The following is a 21,876-nucleotide window of genomic DNA, read 5'->3' on the forward strand; positions in this document are numbered from 1 at the left end:
TAACGTCATCATTACAATTTAATGTAATTGTTATATTTTAACACAGACCTGACGTTGTGTGCTAAAGTCTCACAAAGAAAGAAATTCAACTTGACCTTTTTTCAATTAAAAGTCAAAGCATTTATTAATGGTAATTTCATCACGTATTTTCCAAGCCAGCAACAATATGGTAGCATTCTTGCCTTTCTTCTCTCCTGGTCAATTAACAGTTTTTTTGTTTTTTTTAGTTTGTAGAACCAGCTGTTATGCATGTAATTCATTTAATGGTTCATGGCTGGCAAAGGATTAGTGCGTTCGGCATCTTGTTATTAAAAGTTTTTATTATGTTGCCACATGGTTAAAAAAATTCTCCCATCTCCACACATGCTTAAAAGTCTCTCTCTCTCTCTCTCTCTCTCTCTCTTCTCTTTCTCTCCCCCACATGCTTTTTTTCCTTTCGTCTTTTTTTCTTTCCTCTTCCATGACGTCACCTTTCACCACAGCTTGGTCATTTGCATACGTGTCATGCTGTTTCTGCTACATACATGTCAGTGGCTTCGTTATCCTCATCTCAGATATTATTTTATTTACAAGGTCAAGTGTGGGTTTTTTTAAAGCGTTTCCATGGAACGAACTGGATTTGAAGTTGGCACACACAGTTTTTTAGTCTGTGTCTTTAATCACTTTTCCCTCATCACCTATCTCATCCTGGATGTTATTTTTACAGTGTTTCAGCTGATATGACCTTTAACTTTCTTCATGTACAGTGGATAAAGGTGTTATGCTAACATCAGTTCTAAGTGACTATCTTCTGAAGGTTGAAGGTTCAATTCTCAGTACAAATGATATTAATTAAAAAATAAAATAAAAGATTAATTAAGACTTTTTCTATGCTCATGGATTAAATAAAGGGCTCGGTTTGAAATTTCTTATAGATTCTAGTTTGGGCATTTTATTTTACGGCATATCCACCTTTTCAGGTTATTTAATGCCAAATCCAGTCATTTTGGTAAAAGTTTTTATGCTTTAAGTTCTTCAAATATTTATTCATGATGTTTGGTTTGGTTGTTTTGTAGAAGAAAATTATTCTTATTTTTTTTTTTTGCTTTGTAGAACATAATTTAATTTTGCAAATGGAAAAGAAAACAAAAACCAATAAAATCAATATTTGGTGCATTTTTGGTCAGAGAAGCCAGTACCTTCAGACAGTCTGATCTGATAGCACCAAAATAGAGTCCAGCGTTCGAAAAGATGCATCTGAAGAAAGTTAAGGGTTATATTGGATGAAACGTTCTTAGAATAACATCCTAGATGAGAACAGTAGTTTGAATAATCTTAAGTATAAAAATTATCAATTCATATTTGAAAAAGTTTGAATAATCTTAAGTATAAAAATTATCAATTCATATTTGAAAAAACGCAAATATTAAAATATTAGCAAATTATAGTGAAGGGTGAAAAGTATTGAGCCGTGATTGGCTGAGTAGATCATGTGATAGATGATGAAAATAGGATTTTTATAAATTGTCAGCAGTTAGAGCATCACACAGCTAGCATAAAGGTAACCATGTAGAATGCTCTTCTGATAGCTTGTGAAACCTGAAATAGCCATATAATTATACAAGAAAAAAAAAGAGAGATGACAGAAAGTTGCTAAACTGAAATACCATTCTTACTAGATAGCCCAACAGTAAACCTTCTTTTTTTTGTTACTATTATGGGTAATGTTTAAAGATCACGACCAGAATGCAAGAAAAAAATTCTGAATAGGTATTAAAAGTAATTTTATGTTGTTGGTTTTGTTAAATAATAAATGAGAAATCGTTTTCATTCTAAATCCATTTAGTATTATGCATATAAAAATAGAAAAGCATTATGTGAATAAGCTAAACCAAAACAAAATGGCCACCAAATTCGGTCTTCTATTGTATTTATCTAAAAACGGAACTCTGAATTTCAACTCTAAATGATTCCTCATTAAATAATTATTACTAATAGTAAAAATTAATATTTAACAAAAACAATAAAACTATTTTTAATGGCTATACAAAATTTTTATAACGCCATGCAGTTGCATGTGCATGTATTATTCATATTATTATGCCAATTAGTTTTTGGTCATCTCTGAATGTTACGATTCTTTTGGACCGACCCATTTAGAAACCACTGACTTATCACATGAAACTCTAAAATCTTACAAAAATCTCTATCATTCCAGTAATCATAAGAGCAACTGAACTCATGAAAAAAAATTTTTCAAAAACTACCTAGCGAATATACCCGGTAAACCAAGTGCAAGAGAGATTAAAAAAATTGTGTCTATAAAGGATATGTTTTTTTAGTTTTATTTTTTATAGAAATGCCAAAGTTTAAATTAAAATCACAAATAAATATATTTATCATACAAATATGTGGTTTATTCCAAAGATTAATTTTTACCATCTATTATTTAAATAAAATCTCAGGTATATGGCCTCCGTGGCTCATGCATATATGGCATAATCTATTGATTCAATTTTCACAACTCTACACATTAAATTAGACTGTATTTTGGCAAAATCTTATTGAAGGTTGTCTTTCAAATGGCCTATAAATCCATGTAAAATTGAGAATAGCTTTAAATGTGTCAACATCATGTGAATAATTGTATTATTTTGATTAATCGGACAATTATTCTCAACTTGGGTGTTTCGGTTGCTGCACCCTGCGACCTTCTTCGAGTGTTGATTACATGTTTCCTTTTCTCTACTAAGGAAAAGAAGGGTTAGCTCTGCATTGCATTAACTCATTGCATTATGTGAATCAGTTAAATCAAAACAAAATGGCAACCAAAGTTGATTTGATATCGTGTTTATCTCAAAATGAAACTCATTTTAACTCAAAATGATTCCGCATTTAATAATATTTATTAATAATAATATAAATTAATAAAACCATTTTTACTGTCTATACTGAATTTTTTCTCGTGTTCTTCTCTGATCACGACCTTTCAACATTATCTTCTCTTAAATCTTCCTGTTATGATGTGAAAGCAACAATCTTTTGTTGTAACAGTTAAGTCTCATATTTCAGCTTAGTGCTGCTACTCTGGCAGCAAGATACTTTAAATACAAGTCTCTTCCTTCTCCTCTTCATCATTATCATCATCATAATAAGGAAATAATAAGAAAACTGAAACCGCAAGAAATTTCATAAACTGAACCCCTGTACCACAAAGGCATTGACTTTGGTTGATATCACAAAAAATAACTGAAGAGTCAAGGAGGAACAAAGGATCCAGGAGACTTCCACTGGATGAGTACGAAGAGTATAGGGACTTTGGGGAATTTTATTGTCACCCAAATTCCAGTGACAACCAATGCTTGTTGTTAGCAATAAATCAATGGTATTCGTAAGTGGCTGTTGCAATAGTGCAAAGTCATTTGCAAAGGTTATTGAGAGAGTAGAGAAGTATGGAAAATTTGGAGAGACTTGTTACCACCCATTCCAAGGAACACAAAAGGTTATTATCAGTGAGCAATCTCTGATAATGGCTGATACAATTACTGATTCCATACTAAATTCTTGATTCTGATTCTTTATAAATTTCTTAATATCTAACTATAAAGTTGTTATTTTTCCCGATTAATGTACAAACACATGTTAAATGTGCAGATATTTTCTCAAACATAAAAATACACTCGTGGGGGTGGGGTGGGGGTATAGATTTTAGTTTTAGTGTTAATTTAAAATCAATAAATATTTATTATGTTATCATTACTACCAGTAATGGAAGATTTTGTTTTAAACCAAATCACATAAAAAAAGACAATTAAAAGAATCGTTTTTTGCCATTGAAAAATAGACACAAATTTTTCAGATTCCAATACCCCAAACAGTTCTGATTTTTCCGATTCCGATTAATCATCCCAACACTAATACAAACATAAATAGATTTATTAGAAAAGAAAGAAAATCTCAATGAAAAATGCTCACTATTTCTGTCTTGGTTGTTGTGGAAGAAACATCATCACCTCCAGCTTCATTCGACAAATCTCCATCATTTGCTATGTACTGTATTAGTTCCATTAAAGCAATACAGGAATCTGAGCATGTCCGTACATTGATACGATTGCTGCCAAGGGTTATATCCTTCTTAGGGTGTTTCTGCCGAGATAAGAAAAAAGAAATGGAGGAAGAGTAAATAAGCGAAACACAATCAAGATAATAAAAACTTGGAAATTACGCATTTGTTTTCTTTTTTTTTTGAAATGTAAGAATTTAAGAAAAATAGTTTTGTTTTTTATAGTAAAAGTATACAGAGAAAAATAATTGTTAATTTTATTTTTTACACATTTTGCTCCTACAAATAATTAAGAAAAAAATCTTTGTTATTGAATTAACATAAAAAATTAGTTATCGTCTGCTTCTTGTTTTCTGTGAACAAAGAAAGCTTCTATTTTTTTATGAATCGGGCACAAGTTATTAAGGCCAAAATTCATTTAAGATTAAGGGTTAATAAGATGGAATGATTGTTAGTTGAAAGATGAAGAATATTATGGAAGTAATGAAAATGGTTAATAAAATGATCTAAGTTTGTTGACACTGGATTTGAAAGCTGCAGGGAAACAGTTCCATGGTAATGTATTCCATAGACGAGATATCCTTGCAAAGAAGTTTTGTCGATGGAAATTCCGTCTGATGATAAGGAGGAAGAAGGGAATTTTTTCTTCCATTGTGATTGTAAGATGAGTTCTTGGTGTGAATGTCTTATGAGGAGAAATCGAAGACTAGAGCTCAGTCAAGATGTTGCATTATTTAATGTATATATAATTTTCTAGTTTGCACTTTGCAAATGCTTGTGAAATTATATATCCTGACAATTCTTTTGTCATTGTTCTCACAATTAACACAGACGAATTTTGTCAACATACAAGTTTATTTAGAATTCACTGATAGCACAAAACTGAACAACTGCGTTTAGGCGGTAAAGGTGTGTGTATGTCAGGCGACAGTGAAACTTGTCATTCACTCTGGACGACTCTCGGCTCTCCTCTCTTTACTTCTCCCTTTTGTTTATGTTATCTATGTCTTAAAAAGGCATCAACCAACATTCCTGAAATGTAGATATTTAAACTATCTAATTGTTCGTCTTTATTTTGTGTCATGCAATTCTATCTCCTTGACCTTGTCTGGTCGTAAAATATGCTTAAATATATTTTAATACATACGGACTGTTTTCTGTGATAATTACAATTCAGGTTATTTTTTATGGGACACAAGAATGTAGATCAAAGTCCATTTGAAATGTGCATGTGTGCACGCCTCAGATTTTATCGGCATTGCCCTGGCTCAATATTCAACAAAGAACATTCCATGAAAATAAAATTGAAAGACTAGTAATGTCTGTGAAAGAGCTTAGTCAGAAACAGAAGAGATCATCTCCCACTAGATTGTGAATTCTGATTTTGTACTTAAGCAGCTTCAGATATGACAACAGTACACCATCTTAAAGCGTATCTGACTCTTAGATAGGCAGAGGATTGTATCAAGAGTCAGATACTTTTTGAAATAATAGAATCGTAACATGGTACGGACGTAAATACATGTGAAATGACGTCATCGGTAATAAAAAATAAAGACTCTAAAAAAAGAGAAAGAGAATAATCATGTAAGAGATGTAGAGTATAGAATGAAATAACGTTCGAGATCTCATGAGAACATTCTAGATCATGTGGGTGACATCACGGTTGTAACAATGAGGAAATAAATGTTGTTGTTACAAAGAAAAAGTGAATCAAAGTTCTTTTCTATTTTTGTCTCCTTTGCGATGCAGACTGCATACAACGTGTTGGTTCCCAAACGATGTTACAGAATGATCCAACCATTTTTCCAATAAACTTAGCAACAGACTGGATATATGTCTTCCATTTTAGATCTGAATTAAAAAGTAATCCTAAGAGATTATTAAAACAAGGGGCTTCCTCAAGGAGAGTATCATTATTGTTGTACTCATTAACTAAAAAAAAGAGAGATACAGCAATAACAACATCTAACCATATCAAAGCTAAAATAGACAAAACCCAGGAAAACAGTAAATGTAGACTCTGTGGACAAAGAGAAAAAACAAAAATCACATAAGTGAATGTAGCAAACTAGCCCCCATGAATACAAGAACAGACACAACTATGTGAAAAAAGCAGTACACTTTGAACTATATAAAAAACTACATTTTAAACATGCAGACAAAATGTTTCAAACACAAACTGGTGGCAGGAATGGTAAACAAAAATCACAAAATCTTAGGGAACATGGCGATACAAACAGATAAACTCATCCAAGTAAGGAGATTGGATGTTATGATAATTAACAAAAATAAAAAAAATGCTAAATAGTAGATTTTGCCATCCCAGCAGACCACAAGATAAAGATCAAGGATAAAAATGAAGCATACACACAGAACTTGCCAGAAAATATGAAAAAAATAATACCAATAATTTTAGGAGCACTAGGAAAAGTCCTGAGAAACCTGGAAAAAAGACTAGGAGAAATTGGGATCAAAGGGAAGATTGAGGATATGCAACAGACAACAATGATGAAAACAGCTTAAATCTTAAGGAAACTCTTCAGATATGGAAACCAATCAAGATAATTTAGAAATGATAACCAGTCACATGGAATTACAATAGAAATAAAACAAAAAATAGAAAGAACACAACCGCATGAACCCCAAAAAATGAAACTGCAAGAAATTTTATACAACCCTTCTCAATACACACACATATACACACACAAACAATATGAGGCCAACAAAGTCGTCCGATGCCATACAAAATAGTCATGAAGGGTCTGCAGAGGATGGAAACACTGAGGAGTGAGACACTAACCAGACCTCCACTGGACAGATCTTAGAGAGACTTATTGCCAACCAAACCTAGAGAAAACCAATTGTTGTTAACAGCAAGAAATCAATGGTAAGTGGCTGTTGTAATAATGGAAAGTCATTCGCAATAGTTATTGAAAGAGGTGATGAATACTGGAAATCTGTCTATTATTTAGAAAAGGTTGGAGAGAGTTTTATTTGTTGGTTTTTGCTTTTCTTTCTCCCACTGCACATTATACTTCAATTAATTCATTGAATTTTTATATATATAACCATATTTATAAAAGATTTTTAAAATTTCAAACCGATTTGCAATTATCCTATGTAGGACATCCACCTAGAGTAAGTATTGCATTGTAGTGATAGGGATGATTCTAGCTAAGTGTAGGAAAGACTTTGTTATCACTATAGACCAAGGATGATCAATGTCACCCATTTTCCTCACACTTTTGATGGCCTAGTGCCTAATTTGTTTTGAATGTAAATTTTTAATATTTTTTGCAAATAAATAATGCAAAGTGTAGTATCTGTTTTAATACTACACTTCATCTTTTCTTTCTTCAGTCAGTGAAAATAAATCCTTGTAGATTTAGGCAATGTTTATTTTTGTCCCAATCCAAAGTGTCCTTTTTTGTGGGAGCTGGATTTTTTTCCATTAAAAAGCAACCTTGTGTCTAACTCTGTCCTTGTGGGAAGGCAAGTAAATAGGGACATCAGTCTCTTTTATTTTTTCCTTTTTTTTCTTCTAATTCTTTAGGCTTTCTTTTTTTCACTTTCTTTCACTTCTTTCTTTCTTCTTTCCTCCTCTTTAACTCTGGAAGCTGCAAGGCTTGTGTCAACTCAATGCCAACCAAAACAACAAAAAGGCACTGTATACAAATTACCCTCATCCTCCTGTTATTGGAATTTGTAAGATACTAAATTAATTAAAGTACATGCTTGCACATACATAAACATACACATACCCATTCGAGTACGTGGATATACAGATCTCCAGTAAGAAGTAGATGCATACATACACATACACGTAACTCTATAACTGCCAAAAATGACAGCCGTACTAACCCCCTTCCCTCTCCCTCCCTTTCCTCCCATCTATCTCTCTCCCTCTCATCTAATTAATATACCTTACCGAACAGGAAAAAAAAAGTAGTCAAAATTTTAAAACCCCAAAATTGAAACTCTTCCCCCCCTCCTCTCAATACCCCCTCTCTTTTTTCTTTTCTCTTTACCATCCTCTCTTCCCTCTCTATATCCACATATCTCCACCCAAGCCTACCTGAATCTGCTACCTCCACACACACAATACAACCTAATATACTTTAAACTTCAAAACTGAAATATTGTCATTACCTGCCTTCCCCCGCTATTATCTCCTACCCCAAAACCCCCCTCTATTTTTTTTTTTTTTTCGTATTCCTCCTAAAAACAATTCTTCCTAATACCAACCAACCATTTCTGTAAGGTCTGACGAGCCTGTTAGATTGTAAACACGGTCCAACATCCGAAACATATGTAACAAAACAGATAAAACGGTAATAAAAAAATAAAACACATATTTGCTTTTGCAATAGTATTTAGCGCTCTCTTCAGGTTTTTACTAATTACCAGTTTTATCATTCATATATATATATATATATATATATATATATATATATATATATATATTATATGGTAACTAAATAAATTTACCGTCTCTTTTTCACCGCTTGTCCGTACACAAAGTTCAAACCGGTCCCAGTCAGCCACACAAACATAATCTGTAAATAAAACAAGGGGGTTTAAGTTAAAAAACTGCATTTTTAGCATAAAGATTAGATTTTTAAAAGCATTGTGAATTTTTAATAAATCTCCAAAAACAAAGATATTATGTGAAAATAAAATTCTAAGTATTAGTTGAAATATCAGCCTCAAATTTTCTGTTATCAAAGAAATGATAATAAAAGGAGTATGTTTAATTTTGACAAATTAGAACTAGTAAGATTAATAACATTTCACTATAAATTATATTGTTGTTCAGAGTTTTGTTTCAACAAAATATTTCAAAATAACTGGCAAAAAGGTAAAAAAATTTGTTAAATTATTCAAAAGTAAAATTACTCGGTATTGTTAGAATTATTCGAATGACTATTCGCATCTTACTTATTATATTCATAACATTTACGCTGATGTGATCTCTGACCATCTTCAGCTGCATTTTTCAAATTTGGTGATAATAAATTACTAAGAAGAAAATAATAATTAACACTTCTACTTGGCTTTGGTTGATGGAATGAGAATAATCTACTTCTGTGGATTAAATAAAAGATTCAGTTTAAAATTCTTTCCAGGTTCTCAAGTTTGATGTAAAGATTCCCAAAGTATTTATTTATTTATTTGCAGACTGTTAGCCTCATCTTGTTGTTGCTTCACCATGTTTCAGCAAACTCATCCTTTGGCCTTCTTCAGGTGATTAACCGCGACGGGTGGTGAAATAACATGAAGATAGATAAGAGTCCACAAATAAATAAATACACAAATTACACATCTCAAAGGATTCCAATATGAAATATATATATATATATATACATATATATATATATATATATATATAAAAGATTGCCAAGTCCAAAAAGATCAATGCTGTAACAAATAACAACCAAGATGAGAATAGTAATCTGAATAATCCAAATTATCTATCCTCATCTAAAAAAATGTTCAAACAAAATACATTCTTGCTTGACTTACCTTTAAGATTAAAATGCTGTTCAAGATTGTCAGAAATGAAGAGTCCTGTCCTTTCAAACTGAAACCTGAAATAAATAAATAAAAACAAAAAGAAAATCATAAGATATCTGATAATAATTAATGCATGCCTTTTGGTCTTATGAGTCATCATTTATCAAGGCCAAAGGCCACACGACTATAGTGTAATAGAATAATGGAATTTCAAGTCACGTATTAAAAAAATATATATAAAAAAGACTTAGATCTTTATTTTTTTACATGTGACTGACTAATGACATTCGCTCCCCTTGTTTATTAGAGATATCCAGAGTTAATGCCCTTGTTTTGTAAATGCTTCTATTTATTTTCATCCCTCCACAAGAGCAAAGTTACAAACAAGGTCGATTTTTAATATGGGGATAATTCAACTCTCTAAAAAAGGGTACTCTGGAGTGGAGCAAAAACAAAACTTACCTCAGTTGAGAAGGATTTTTATTTTACCGAACAAGGGCAGAAAGATGAACTATAGTATCAGAATAAATACTATACTTTGCTCCTTGTCATAGCACCGAATGTTATGCTTAGGAAACTTGGAAGAAATAATTCAAATTTTATAATAACAATGATTGGTCACAGTACATAAGTGTACTATCTGATTAAATGTTTTAAACATTTGATACAAACCTGTTCTCTCAGCAGCCCATAGTGTCTGGTGCAAACAAGAAGAATGAAGAAAGGAGAAAGGGTGGCTGCTGCTTCTCTTTATATTCTGGCGATCTTGTCAGCTCATATGCAAATGAGATGCTTCCGGTTTGAATATAAAAAACGTTTGATTTTTCAGAGACTGTGTTGACTTTGGAGTTGGCTTTTTTTTTTTTTTTTTTTACATGGGGGTCACCACTTATCAAGGCCCGAAGGCCACTCAGGGATAAGGGTTATTGCGTGTACGGTAATCAATGAGATAGTATTGTAGTAATCATTAGTATTGGGGGTTTTGATAGAGTGTCTTACTTAAGGGGGTGGTTTGTCAGGAGTTTGTTTATGTTGGACTTGAAGACGTCCAAGTTGTAGTCAGGTGGGAAACAGGCAAGTGGCAGAGAGTTCCACTGGCGTGCAGTTCTAAGAAAGAAACTTTGCTCATGGAATGTTGGAGTAGCAAGTCTTGACAGCAGTGTGTCACATTTAAGCCGGAAAATTGTTAGTTGGAATTTCAGCACAGTTAACACTTCATTATTTAACCTCAAGCTATTTCAGCCAATTACTTTTTTGCATACCAAACTAAAATGGAGAGGATTATGAAAATGAGCAGCGATATGATGAAGACGTTCAGTGGAGAAGGTGATTTAATGGCCTAGTTTGCAAAGGTGAAGTTGGTTGCAAGGCTACAGAAAATTCACAACCTTGCAAGTTTTATGCCCTTGTTTCTAGAAGGGGACACCTTAGTCCTGTATCTCCAGTTAACGGAGCAGGATAAACAGGATGTATAGAAGATAAAGGCTAAACTAAAGGCGGAATTTTCTCTGCATATGCAAACTTGGGGAGGATACAGTGGACTGGTGAGGCAGTCGATGTATATGCAACCAATGTACAAAAATTGGCAGAATTAGCAGGATTTGAGGGAACAGGATGAAAGCAAGTCGTGAACTCACTTTTGTTCATGGTTTCCCAGAAAATATTTCCGTGGTACTATAGTAGTTACCGAATGTAAAAGAGCTATTGATTAGGGAACTAATTTCAACTGCCACGTTACTCGCAACTATATGGACTTTGGAAGTGGCAGCAGTTGCGAAACAAAAACCAAAAAGAGAACCTAAATGGGTTGATGAAAGACCAAGGACAAGGAGACTATTTAGCAACAAATGCTAAAATTGTAAGGATCATAACTTCACAAGGGATTGTAACAAACCACATATGTAAACTTATTATGGATGTGGTGAACCGGGACATTATGTGAGATACTGCCCACAGAGAAACGAAAATGAGGCAACTGATGCGTCAGCAGTTACCCCTTTGTGTCAGCAATGGTGCAAAATGGATCACAACCAACATTAGAAGTATTAGGAATTGACATAAGAGTGAGAGTCCTCATTGATACTGGTTGTACTACAATATTAATTTGATTTGAGATATATATATATATATATATATATATATATATATATATATATATATATATATATATATTGTTCTTTATTATAGTGGAGGATAACTTAATGTTATTAATCTATTTCATGAGAAATTATTAAGTGGAAATAAATTTTAAAGAAAGAAAAAAGACAGAAAGAAAGAAACCTTCTACCTACCTCAACATGGTAGACATTGATTCAGCAAAGATGTTACTTGACAGACTCAGCCACTCAGTGTGTAACAGGGTACGTAAGGGTAAATTGATAGGTCTGAAAAGGATATTGTTAGAATCAGTAAACTGATAACAAAGGTGATATTTATCAATTAATATCTAGAAGATATTCTTACTAATGAAACATTCTGTGAATTGAACATTAACGCAATCACAATCATTTTATTTTACCTTATTAGCATACAATCTTTTAAGTGTAGAGTTTATCTTGAAATAGAAAAATATAGTTTCAAGTGACAAATTTAAAAGAATGGCAGCATAAATCCAGTTAGAGAAACTTTCCCAGGCAAATACTTAATCCAGACATGATCAGCAGAAGCGTAGTGACATTCTTGTTTTAAGATGGAAAGATAACACTGAAGTATTCAACAAGATCCAGTCTATTTTATAAAGCTGTCCTGTCATTTGATTGGTTCATTCTTATCACACATGGCTATAAATAGAATTGCCCAAATCTTAGCCTCTTAGTATGCAAAACATTTCAACACAATGTTTATGGCTCTGTTAGATAATAAAGTAGATATGAGATATATAATAAAGAAAATATGAGATATTAAAGGCTCTGATTGATTTAGGAAGATTGTGTGTGTGTGTGTGTGTGTGTGTGTGTGTGTGTGTGAGAGAGAGAGAGAGAGAGAGAGAGAGAGAGAGAGAGAGAGAGAGAGAGAGAGAGAGAGAGAGAGAGAGAGTTTGCAATGGTCAGCATTTAAGTTAAGGCAATTGGTGGAATAGTAAGAGTGACCTGTGGACACTCAGCTGAGGTTGTTGAGACCAGAAAATGGTAATTAAAACAAGAGAGATGAGGAAAGAGGAATAGAAAAGGAAGAGACAACAAGAGGAGAGAAATAAGAGAGAAAGAGAGAGAGGGAGATAGGGGAAGGAAGGATAAAGAAGAAGTAGAGAAAGAAAGCAGGGAAATTGGAAATAATCAGCAATTGCTTTTCTTTAGAACTCATTTTTACCCTCAAACAAGATGTATTGCTACTTGAATGCAAGGGGCTACTAAAAAGGATTATGTTTAACAGGGGACTGTCGAAAGTTGAGTAGCAGGAACAATTGGTGAGTAGAAATGGTAGTTTTGTCCTCAAGGCTGTTAATATATCAATGATAATAAAAAATACTAGCAATTCATGATTTAGCAAAGTTACATACAAGGTCGATTTTTAATGTGGGGAAAATTCAACTCTCTAAAAAGGGGTACTCTGGAGTAGAACAAAAATAAAATTTAAAAATAAAATACAGTTTTATATGATGATTTGTAGAATTGAATAAATTGATTTTATGAATATTCAATGTTGTTCATATTCATCCATTTATCCCAAGCCATGTAGTCTGACCATACAAATATGAAAACCAGACCAAATTACTGCATAGACAGTCCAGATCAACTCACTGATATTGTCAAGACTGACATAACACAAAAGATAATGCACAAGTGTAAATAAAACGTCTATGCAACAAGTAAACAATCAGCATGATAGATGTAAAAAAAAAAAGGTGCTTCTTCATTATTAGAGCAAAATTCAAAAATCAAAGTATTGAATTTCAAGTGAAATCAATGGTATCTACTGAATTGTCATTTCCCAGTAATGAACATATCCAAATATTATGAAAAACGATAAAGTAGAAAATTAATTATTAATGAAAATAATTTTCCAAGGCAATTAACAGAAACTGAGTTTTGCTAAATTAGCCTAAGATTTCAGAACATAATTACCTCCCTTGTTACGAGTCGACCTCTTCAGTATCTTTATTTAGTAAAACTAAATTTTCACTAATTGTCTTTCTTTTTTTTACAATACAATTTCTTTGTTAGTTGCTACCGATTTGAAGAACTCAAAGTGAATGCTGAACAATGAATCTAATCAAGAAGAGAGATTACTTGCATGATGATGAGATAAAAGTATAACAATAAATCTGTCTAGTAATGTTGCAGATTCCTGTTCACTTTTGATAGGTGTAGAGATAGTTCCTAGGTGCAATTGTTTATCAAGGATGATTGATGAAGAAGGACTAGATTGCTCTATTTATTTAGAAGCATAGTGCACCTTCTTCTTATATATAAAATAAAGTTCTCATATATAAAGTAAAGTTCCTTTACCTCTGTGATTTAAATAGTTTTGTTAACAAAAGACGCATGCTTAAAACTGTTCAGTTTTGGCAAATATTGGTCTGTATTGTTAAAAGCAAAAAATTATTTTCAATTGATTCCATCATTTTTTTTTTATTTATTTCATCCTGATTGATAACTTATTTTTTAAGTCATGAATACATTAAAAGGAAGGAGTTTTCACTCCCTAATTCAAATATATTGCTTCTTTACCCATGCATACTGGGGGGTGGGATTAATAAGACAAATCTTTAAAAGTTTATCAGTAAGAAAAGGAGGCAAAGAAAGTCTTTTTCTTTGTCTTGTAACTCCCTAATTCAGATATACTGCTATTGTACCCATGGACATTGGGGAAAATTAATATAACAAATCTTTAAAGATTCATCAGTAAGAAAAAGAGGTGAAGGAAATTTTGATTTGTCCTTTTCACTTTATTTCTCTCCTTTCTTTTGATGCCTTTGGATAAGAGAATAAAAAAAGAGAAAAGTATGAAAGAGTGAAGAAAAACAAAAAGAATGCTGCATGTTCTAGTTTTAACCACATTCGAGAGAGAGAGAGAGAGAGAGAGAGAGAGAGAGAGAGAGAGAGAGAGAGAGAGAGTTGATGTGGTGATTCAATTGATTAGCACTCACTTTTTAAATTACAATATTACACAGATTTTTTTGTTTTACTTTTGTATTTTCTTCGGGCAATCTACAAACTTTATGGAAATTAGAACCTGAGTGACACCAAGTAGCCCTTCTTCTCAAAAGCTTAGACTGAGATTATAACCAAAAGTTAATCTCTAAGTGATATTTTCACCAAACAGAAACGTATATATTTACCTGTAATCTACTGTACAGTTCCACAGGTGTACGTGAAGTTGCGTCAGTATTTGGGGTTGTACATAACCTTTTATTGGGTAATCAACTACATTTATGAAATCAAGAGCCTGAAAAAGAAAAACAGTAAGAAAGTTCCACATATCTCATGATAAGTAAAGAAAAATTAACAAATTCTCAACATTTAGTTATTTAAATGTAAATATCTGACTGCTTAGTATTGATTGCTACTTGTGGGAACCATACAGTTTCTACTATTAATTAATGAAAATAGGTTTTAATATTATATATATATATATATATATATATATATATATATATTATATATATATATTATATATATATATATATATATATATATATATATATATATATATATATATATATATTATATATTATATATATATATATATTAAAGTTTGGGGGAAGAAAAAAATAGATGGGAGAAAATTGTTAAAAGACTATTCAACTAAAAAATAATTTGAATAAAAAAACACATTTTAATTATTTTTAAGTCGAATAGTCTTTTGACAATTTTCTCCTGTCTAATATATATATATATATATATATATATATATATATATATATATATATATATATATATATATATATTGTTTCTGACAGAACAAGAATATGGATTAAATAAAGCATTCAAAATTCCATACAGATTCACAAGTTTGACAGAAAGATTGTTGTATTTGACAAGAAACACCCGAAGAAAGTTGGAGTTACATCTCCGAAACACTGTGTGAATAACACTGAAGGTGAAAACAATAGACCAAATAATCCAAATTATTTTACATATTTTGTTATTTATTTATTTAAAAGTAAATAAATTGAGAATTTTTTCTCGTTTCTAAATAAAAATAGACGGACAGAAGATGCCAACACAACCTTGAGTAAGGTTCTTGATCAGTGCTTCATTGTTTCTGAAGACTAAGCAGACACCATGACCTTAGAAGAAATTGCAAATTAATACCTTTTCTAATAGTACTAGCACAATCCGATTGGATCTGAAATCTGCAATTTCATAGTCACCAACAGTTTCCATTAAACAAAGCATGAATATCTGATGTTTTGATATTCATCCAAATTATATGAACAGTTTTTAACATTCCCAATTTTTCTTTGTTTTCTAAACCTGTTAAAACAATTATTCTAATTCTAAATTTTTATTTGTTTAACTAAACTAACAACAATTGGAATTTCCTTGTCTACATTCAGGAATACCTCGTGTGGTATTTGCCTTAAACAAGCATTCAGCTTTCACCAAATGAGGAAGTTTTTTTAGGGAATATCAAATTCACATGAAGTCCCTAGCTACATGTATATCTTGGTTAGCAGAGATAACCTACAGTGCCTGATATTCTCAAATGATCACCCATCTGATACTAACCAGGCTTAATGTTGCTTAACTTTGGTAATCTAAGAAGAACCGGTGGTTATGTCCTATAGTTGGAATTTACCCAAAAATAAATTCCACAATGACATTATTTTTTCTCAATTGTTTACAATCCTAAAATTAATTTTTTTAATTAATATTTTTTTTCTAATGTCATATCTTACTGTTTTATTCTAATCCTTTTCTCTTTTCTTTCATTTTTTGCCCTCTCCAAGGGTCTCATCATCTTAAAATATTCAAGAAAAGATTTTAAAAGAAATTAAAATCACAAAACCTGTGTAAACCAAGTATTTTCCATTGGCATTATTTTATGGGTTAGAGTTGCTCCTTGCAAACCAACAGCAATGATGAATTCCTGTTGAAAAAAAAACAAAAAACAAAAAAAAAGAAACAGTGTAAGTTGAAAGCTTGTCTTTATGGTTTATATATAAAAACAAATAACAAATATAATAGCTTAGAAAAAAATATTTTGAACAAGCAAACCTGCCGACCATTGCCCGGAGAAATACTAAGTAATTTATTTATATTAATAACAATTGGATTGCCTTCTGTTTTCCATAGAAATTCTGTTTGCTGCTAGGTATATAGAGTTAGAAGAAAATGACTTTTTTATTGCGGTCATGGTTCCATATAGGAACAGTACCAAGTTCTGGACAAAATTTCATAAGCAATTTACATCCGTAAGTGAAATCAAACTGCTTTCAAATAAATATTGTTTGTATACCTTGAGAATTGTTTCAAAATAAAATTTATAACCAGTTCAAGAAAATTACATATCGAGTAATATATAATAATAAAATATTGCCAAAATTTGGTAAAGATCTAAAATTCTGAAAAAAAAAAACAACCAAACTTTTATTCAACCCAAACAAGGCATATTACAACTGAAACATAAGGAAATACTATGATAGATTCCAAATTTAAAAAGGGGCAACCTGGATAGGGAGTTAGGCATCAAAATGTTTGTTTAGATTACATTTAAAATTCTGCAAGTGGGTACTGCTGGAAAAAGAAACCATCAAAGTAGAAAATCTTCCAGCATCTAGGAATCTCTACAATGAAGGGGTGGGGTTTAGTGATTAGTCAGGTGGGTTAGGGGTATTTTTGTTTAGAGGCTACAAATTGAAATATTTTTGGAGTATCTAAAATATTTTCCTATATTTATGAAATGTTCCCAAGCAGGAATATTGTTAGGTAAAATAAAATTTTGTAGAATTTTCCACTTTGTTTGCTAGAATAGAAATCATGAAATGTGTTGATATGCCATTAATAAGTAAATGCATATTTTGAGAAGAAATAACATGTATAATTTTTTTTTTTTTTTTGAAAAATACAAGACAAGGATAGAAAAGTGTGCAAACCTTCATAGCAGGATAATTGAACATATCAATCTTGCTGTCAAATTTGACCTTCACGGCAAGGGAGAACATATCAAGGGAATCAGGACCACAGCCAACTGGACGTCCATTTTTGTCAAAAGTGAATTCAGATTTCTTGATTGTTGAAAGCAGATCTGATTGGTTGGACGGTTTTTCATTGGAAGAAACTTCGACAGATGCTGAAATGGTAAGAGTTATAAAAGAATTCCACGAGGAAAAATTTTTTGTTTTGGAATTTTTTTGAGATAAGGATTCATAAATATGTATCATTTGAATTATTTGGGCTACTCTTCTTGTCTTAGATGTTATTCTTACAATGTTTTGGCCAATGTATTGTCTGACCTTCTTCAGGCATATCTTGTTGAACTTGGGAATCTTTAAGTTATATATTTTTATGAATGTTATAAAAAACAGAGCAGAAAAACAAAAAATAGGCACAAGGCTACTCAAAAATTGGGGAGGAGAAGTCTTTGGTCATCCTCATCATTGTACCTTGAGTAGTCTATGCTAATCCTAGCACATTCACCATTATACCGCACACACATACACACCAGGGGTTGTCCTACTTAAGATTCCCAAATCAAATGTTTTCTTTTGTTGTTGTTTTTTTTAATAAATAAATAATCATATGTATACATAAAATATTCTGGCTAGAAATAAAATTTTGTAATAAAAGTCATTGGAATATTATTTCATTGGCGTAGGGTGGAGGAAAAAAGATAAAAAAGTAGACACCTAATGTTAGTGGGATCCTCCTTTTCTAGATGGTAGATCGCCCACTGTTTTCTTGCTTGTTCGGGACTGAAAACAAACAGGTTAATCTCTAAATGGGGCTGAATTCTAGACGGAAACAAATAAAAATGGGGTGGAGTAGTTGAAGTGGGTATATGATGTTGCTCCAAGATGAAGTCAGTTATTGGGGTGCCCAAGAGCATAATAAAAAATGGGGGTTGAGGAGCCTATGTATATAAAATTTTTAAATGAATTCTTTTTGTAATCCATTAGGTAGATTGTTTTTATTCCTTCAACCATGCCAAATAAAATATTAATTACTTATTTCTATTTCCTATCGCTTATAATATAAACATTCCAACTCATCTTGTCAAACTCAGGAATCTATACAGAATTTAAAAAATGAGGCATTATATTTTGGACATGTGACGCAATGGATAAAGGTGTAGAATGACAATCAGTTCTAAGTGACAGTCTTCTGGAAGTTGAAGGTTCAATTCTCAATATAGATGATACTAAAAATGAAATAAAGATGACATATTTAAGACTAAAGATGGCTGATGTAACAAGAACAATAAAGGGTTCATAAGAAATATTTTTTATAGATTTGTGTGTTTGAGCTAAAATTTTCCCAAGTTTGATAAGATGCACCCAAAGAAAACCTTAGGTTACATCAGCTGAAATGTTGTGTGAATCACATCCAAGATTAGAACGGCAGGCCAAATAATCCAAACTAGTGAAATCTCTTAGAAATTCTACAGAACTTTCTACATCAATCTGCATAATTTGCTGCTATAATATTGAAACAAAAATGTAGTAGGCAAAACAAACAAAAAAAAATACAACTAAAAACAGACGGAACAAAAACTCATTCTCGCAGACACGTGGGTCGTAACAAGCACAATCTACTCGCCAGAATCACCTACACACAATCTGCAGAACGCTCCCTCTCCTTTCCAGTGTCCTGCCTTTATAGCGGCCGGGAACGACATATTTGCATAATCGCGCGAGAGCAGACGTGATTCAATGATAATTACATTGGGTAAACGCTAATAAAAGCCCATGGACGCCATCTTGGAACTCTCTCTTTCGCTCAGCCCAAAACAGACATATCCGAGGTAAGCTCTCTATTTCTCATTTTGGTTACTGCTAATTCTGCTACAAATATTCCTTTTGAAATAATAAATATCTGTCAAGGGCAATACTACTAAAAAAAAAAGCTTCTCCCATAAAAATAAGTATTATTGCCAACTAAATATTTTCTTTGGTCCGCATCCCTCAAGAAATTTCCCTCAAAGCTCGCACCCACAAAAATTTCTGAATTCATGTTTAAATACATGGTTGCATTAAATCCATTCAGTCATGTATTTAATGGTCACTTAACCCTAAAATGAAAGCAAGAAGTAAGTACATTGCAAAAGGAAACAAAAACATAAAAGATTAGCAATAGCCTGTTTTCTTTCTAAACTTTTCTTGCACTCCCTGAAATATTGCCTCACACTCTCTGCTTTAAATAAATATGTAATTTTATGGATTTCAAGCACCCCAAAATGAGCACTGACCAAAGAAACACTTTTCTCAGTAACACTGGATTTTTTAACTTTTACTTTCAGTTGGTAGTGGGGAAATTGTTGATGGCATTCACCACACTATTAGAGATTTTCTAGAAATCCCAAGTTCCTAATTTTTGTGAGTGCATTTTCTGGTCATCTCCGTACATCTACTTTCAACTGCGGCTATTACACTCTTTAAACGATTTATTAAAGCTATAAACTTTTATCTATTTTTAGGTGGTTTATGGCAGCTGAATTAGTGGAAAACTTGCTGCCTTTGCATGATAGCAGCTACACAGGTGAAAGTGAAACATTGGAGAGGGTGAGAGAGTATAGAATTTCTTTGTCTGCTTTGATGTATTCTGTTACCTCATTGTGCATTGATCAGAGAGAAAAAAGTTTTATTCCATTGGGCATCTCTGATGTGATCTCTAATGAATTCCCAATCAGCCCGTTTGTAACATCTCCTCGTTTTGGATAATGGAGCTTCAGTTTGAGGCTGGAAATTTAGGATGGTATCTTCCATTATCACAAGGTGATCAGTGTCCCTGAGTGGGCTATGGGTATCTGTCATACAAACTTCAAGCAGTGTAATTAAGAATAAGTCAAGAAGTAAGGCTTGCTGATCCTCACAATATGGGAGACAGATCAGAAAACTGATTGTTTGTGATGGGGAATGTGCAATAGAGAAACTATGTGTGCTGTTAGCAGATGCATCTGTAAAACTCGAGAAACCAAGCCAATCTGCAGTGGATATTAAAATCTCTAAGTATGTTGATTTGTGCACTCAGAGAGTGCTGCATATACACTATCAGAGACATAGTCAAACAGAGTACAGTTCTGGGTCAAAAGAGAATGGTAGAGGAAATAAGACTGTGTTTAAAGGTTAATTTAAAGTCCATTTAGTCTTGATCTTCTGATTCTAGATTATGTTTTCTTACCTAGGGGAAGATGTTACGGATATAGACTCCAAGCCTGTGTATGCTTGTTAGAGTTTTTATGGGAGGTATCCTGGCATGTCAAATAATTAGAAGAAATTTAGGAATGTAATGCTAGGATATCTGTAGAATTTACAAAGAGGAAAGATTCTACATCATCAAGGTTAGTTCTAAACCTTTGAATATCTGTGAACACTAGCCTTAAGGAAGGAGCTGAATTAGTTGTTTTTAGAGTGGTGTCTGATTTGAACGTATTGCTTTTTATTCATATTGACATTAACTTTGTTTTTAGATAAAGTGTGTTGAATAAAGTGGATATTTGTTTAATGTCGGTAAGCTCACACAACCATTAGCAAAGTCTTTACTTATGGGGTTGTGGGCTTTGAAAAATCCATCAGAGATAAGTGTAAGGCCCCTTTCCATGCACAACATGGCACTACAGCTATACTGATATTGTAAAACTGTTGATAGAGTAGTTGTTCTTAGCACTATCTAAGGATTAGGACTCCTGTGCCACCAGTCGGAAACAGCAGTCAAACAAGATATCAAACTTGTATCCTGAAGCTAATAATGGAGTTATTGTTGTTCTTTCTAATTACTTCCACTGTTTTTATTATGATGATGATGATGAACAACAACAACAACAACAACAACAACAACAAAAAAAAAAAAAAAAAAAAAAAAATCTTCACAATGATAGCTACTGCCACTACTACAGAAATATACCGCTACCGATTAAGCTGAGTATTTACCTGCCAGTGTGAGATGACATTGGTTAGTTTTTTACAATGATTGAAAAGAATTGATCTATGGTAACATTTGTAGCATCTTGTTGTTTTGAGTAACAGAACTTTGATTTGGAGTCAAAGGTTTAAGTAACAACCATTATCACAAGGTGATCAGTGTTTCTGAATAGGCTATAAGTATTCATCACACAAATCTCAAGCAGTGTAGTCAAGAATAAGTCAAGAAGTGAGGCTTGCTGATCCTCACAATCTGAGAAACAGGCTGGAAAAGTGATTGTTTGTGATGGGG

The 21,876-nt window shown here is 32.3% G+C and overlaps 1 protein-coding gene across 1 annotated transcript in view; it reads right to left on the reverse strand.

The window, feature by feature from the left end:
- Positions 1–21,876, reverse strand: part of LOC145294017 (autophagy-related protein 2 homolog B-like) — a 252,530-nt gene that overhangs the window by 40,618 nt on the left and 190,036 nt on the right. Inside the window, exons 23-29 of the mRNA XM_080140978.1 lie at positions 17,601–17,797; positions 16,514–16,594; positions 14,841–14,947; positions 11,851–11,943; positions 9,569–9,633; positions 8,534–8,601; positions 3,955–4,125 (exon numbers count right to left, since the gene is read on the reverse strand). Of these exons, the coding sequence (XP_079997104.1) occupies positions 3,955–4,125; positions 8,534–8,601; positions 9,569–9,633; positions 11,851–11,943; positions 14,841–14,947; positions 16,514–16,594; positions 17,601–17,797 (782 nt within the window). The remainder of the gene's footprint in view (positions 1–3,954; positions 4,126–8,533; positions 8,602–9,568; positions 9,634–11,850; positions 11,944–14,840; positions 14,948–16,513; positions 16,595–17,600; positions 17,798–21,876) is intronic.

The sequence above is a fragment of the Euprymna scolopes genome, chromosome 15 (genome assembly GCF_053919585.1).
Source record: "Euprymna scolopes isolate OS-2025 chromosome 15, ASM5391958v1, whole genome shotgun sequence".
Taxonomy (NCBI): Eukaryota; Metazoa; Mollusca; class Cephalopoda; order Sepiida; family Sepiolidae; genus Euprymna; species Euprymna scolopes.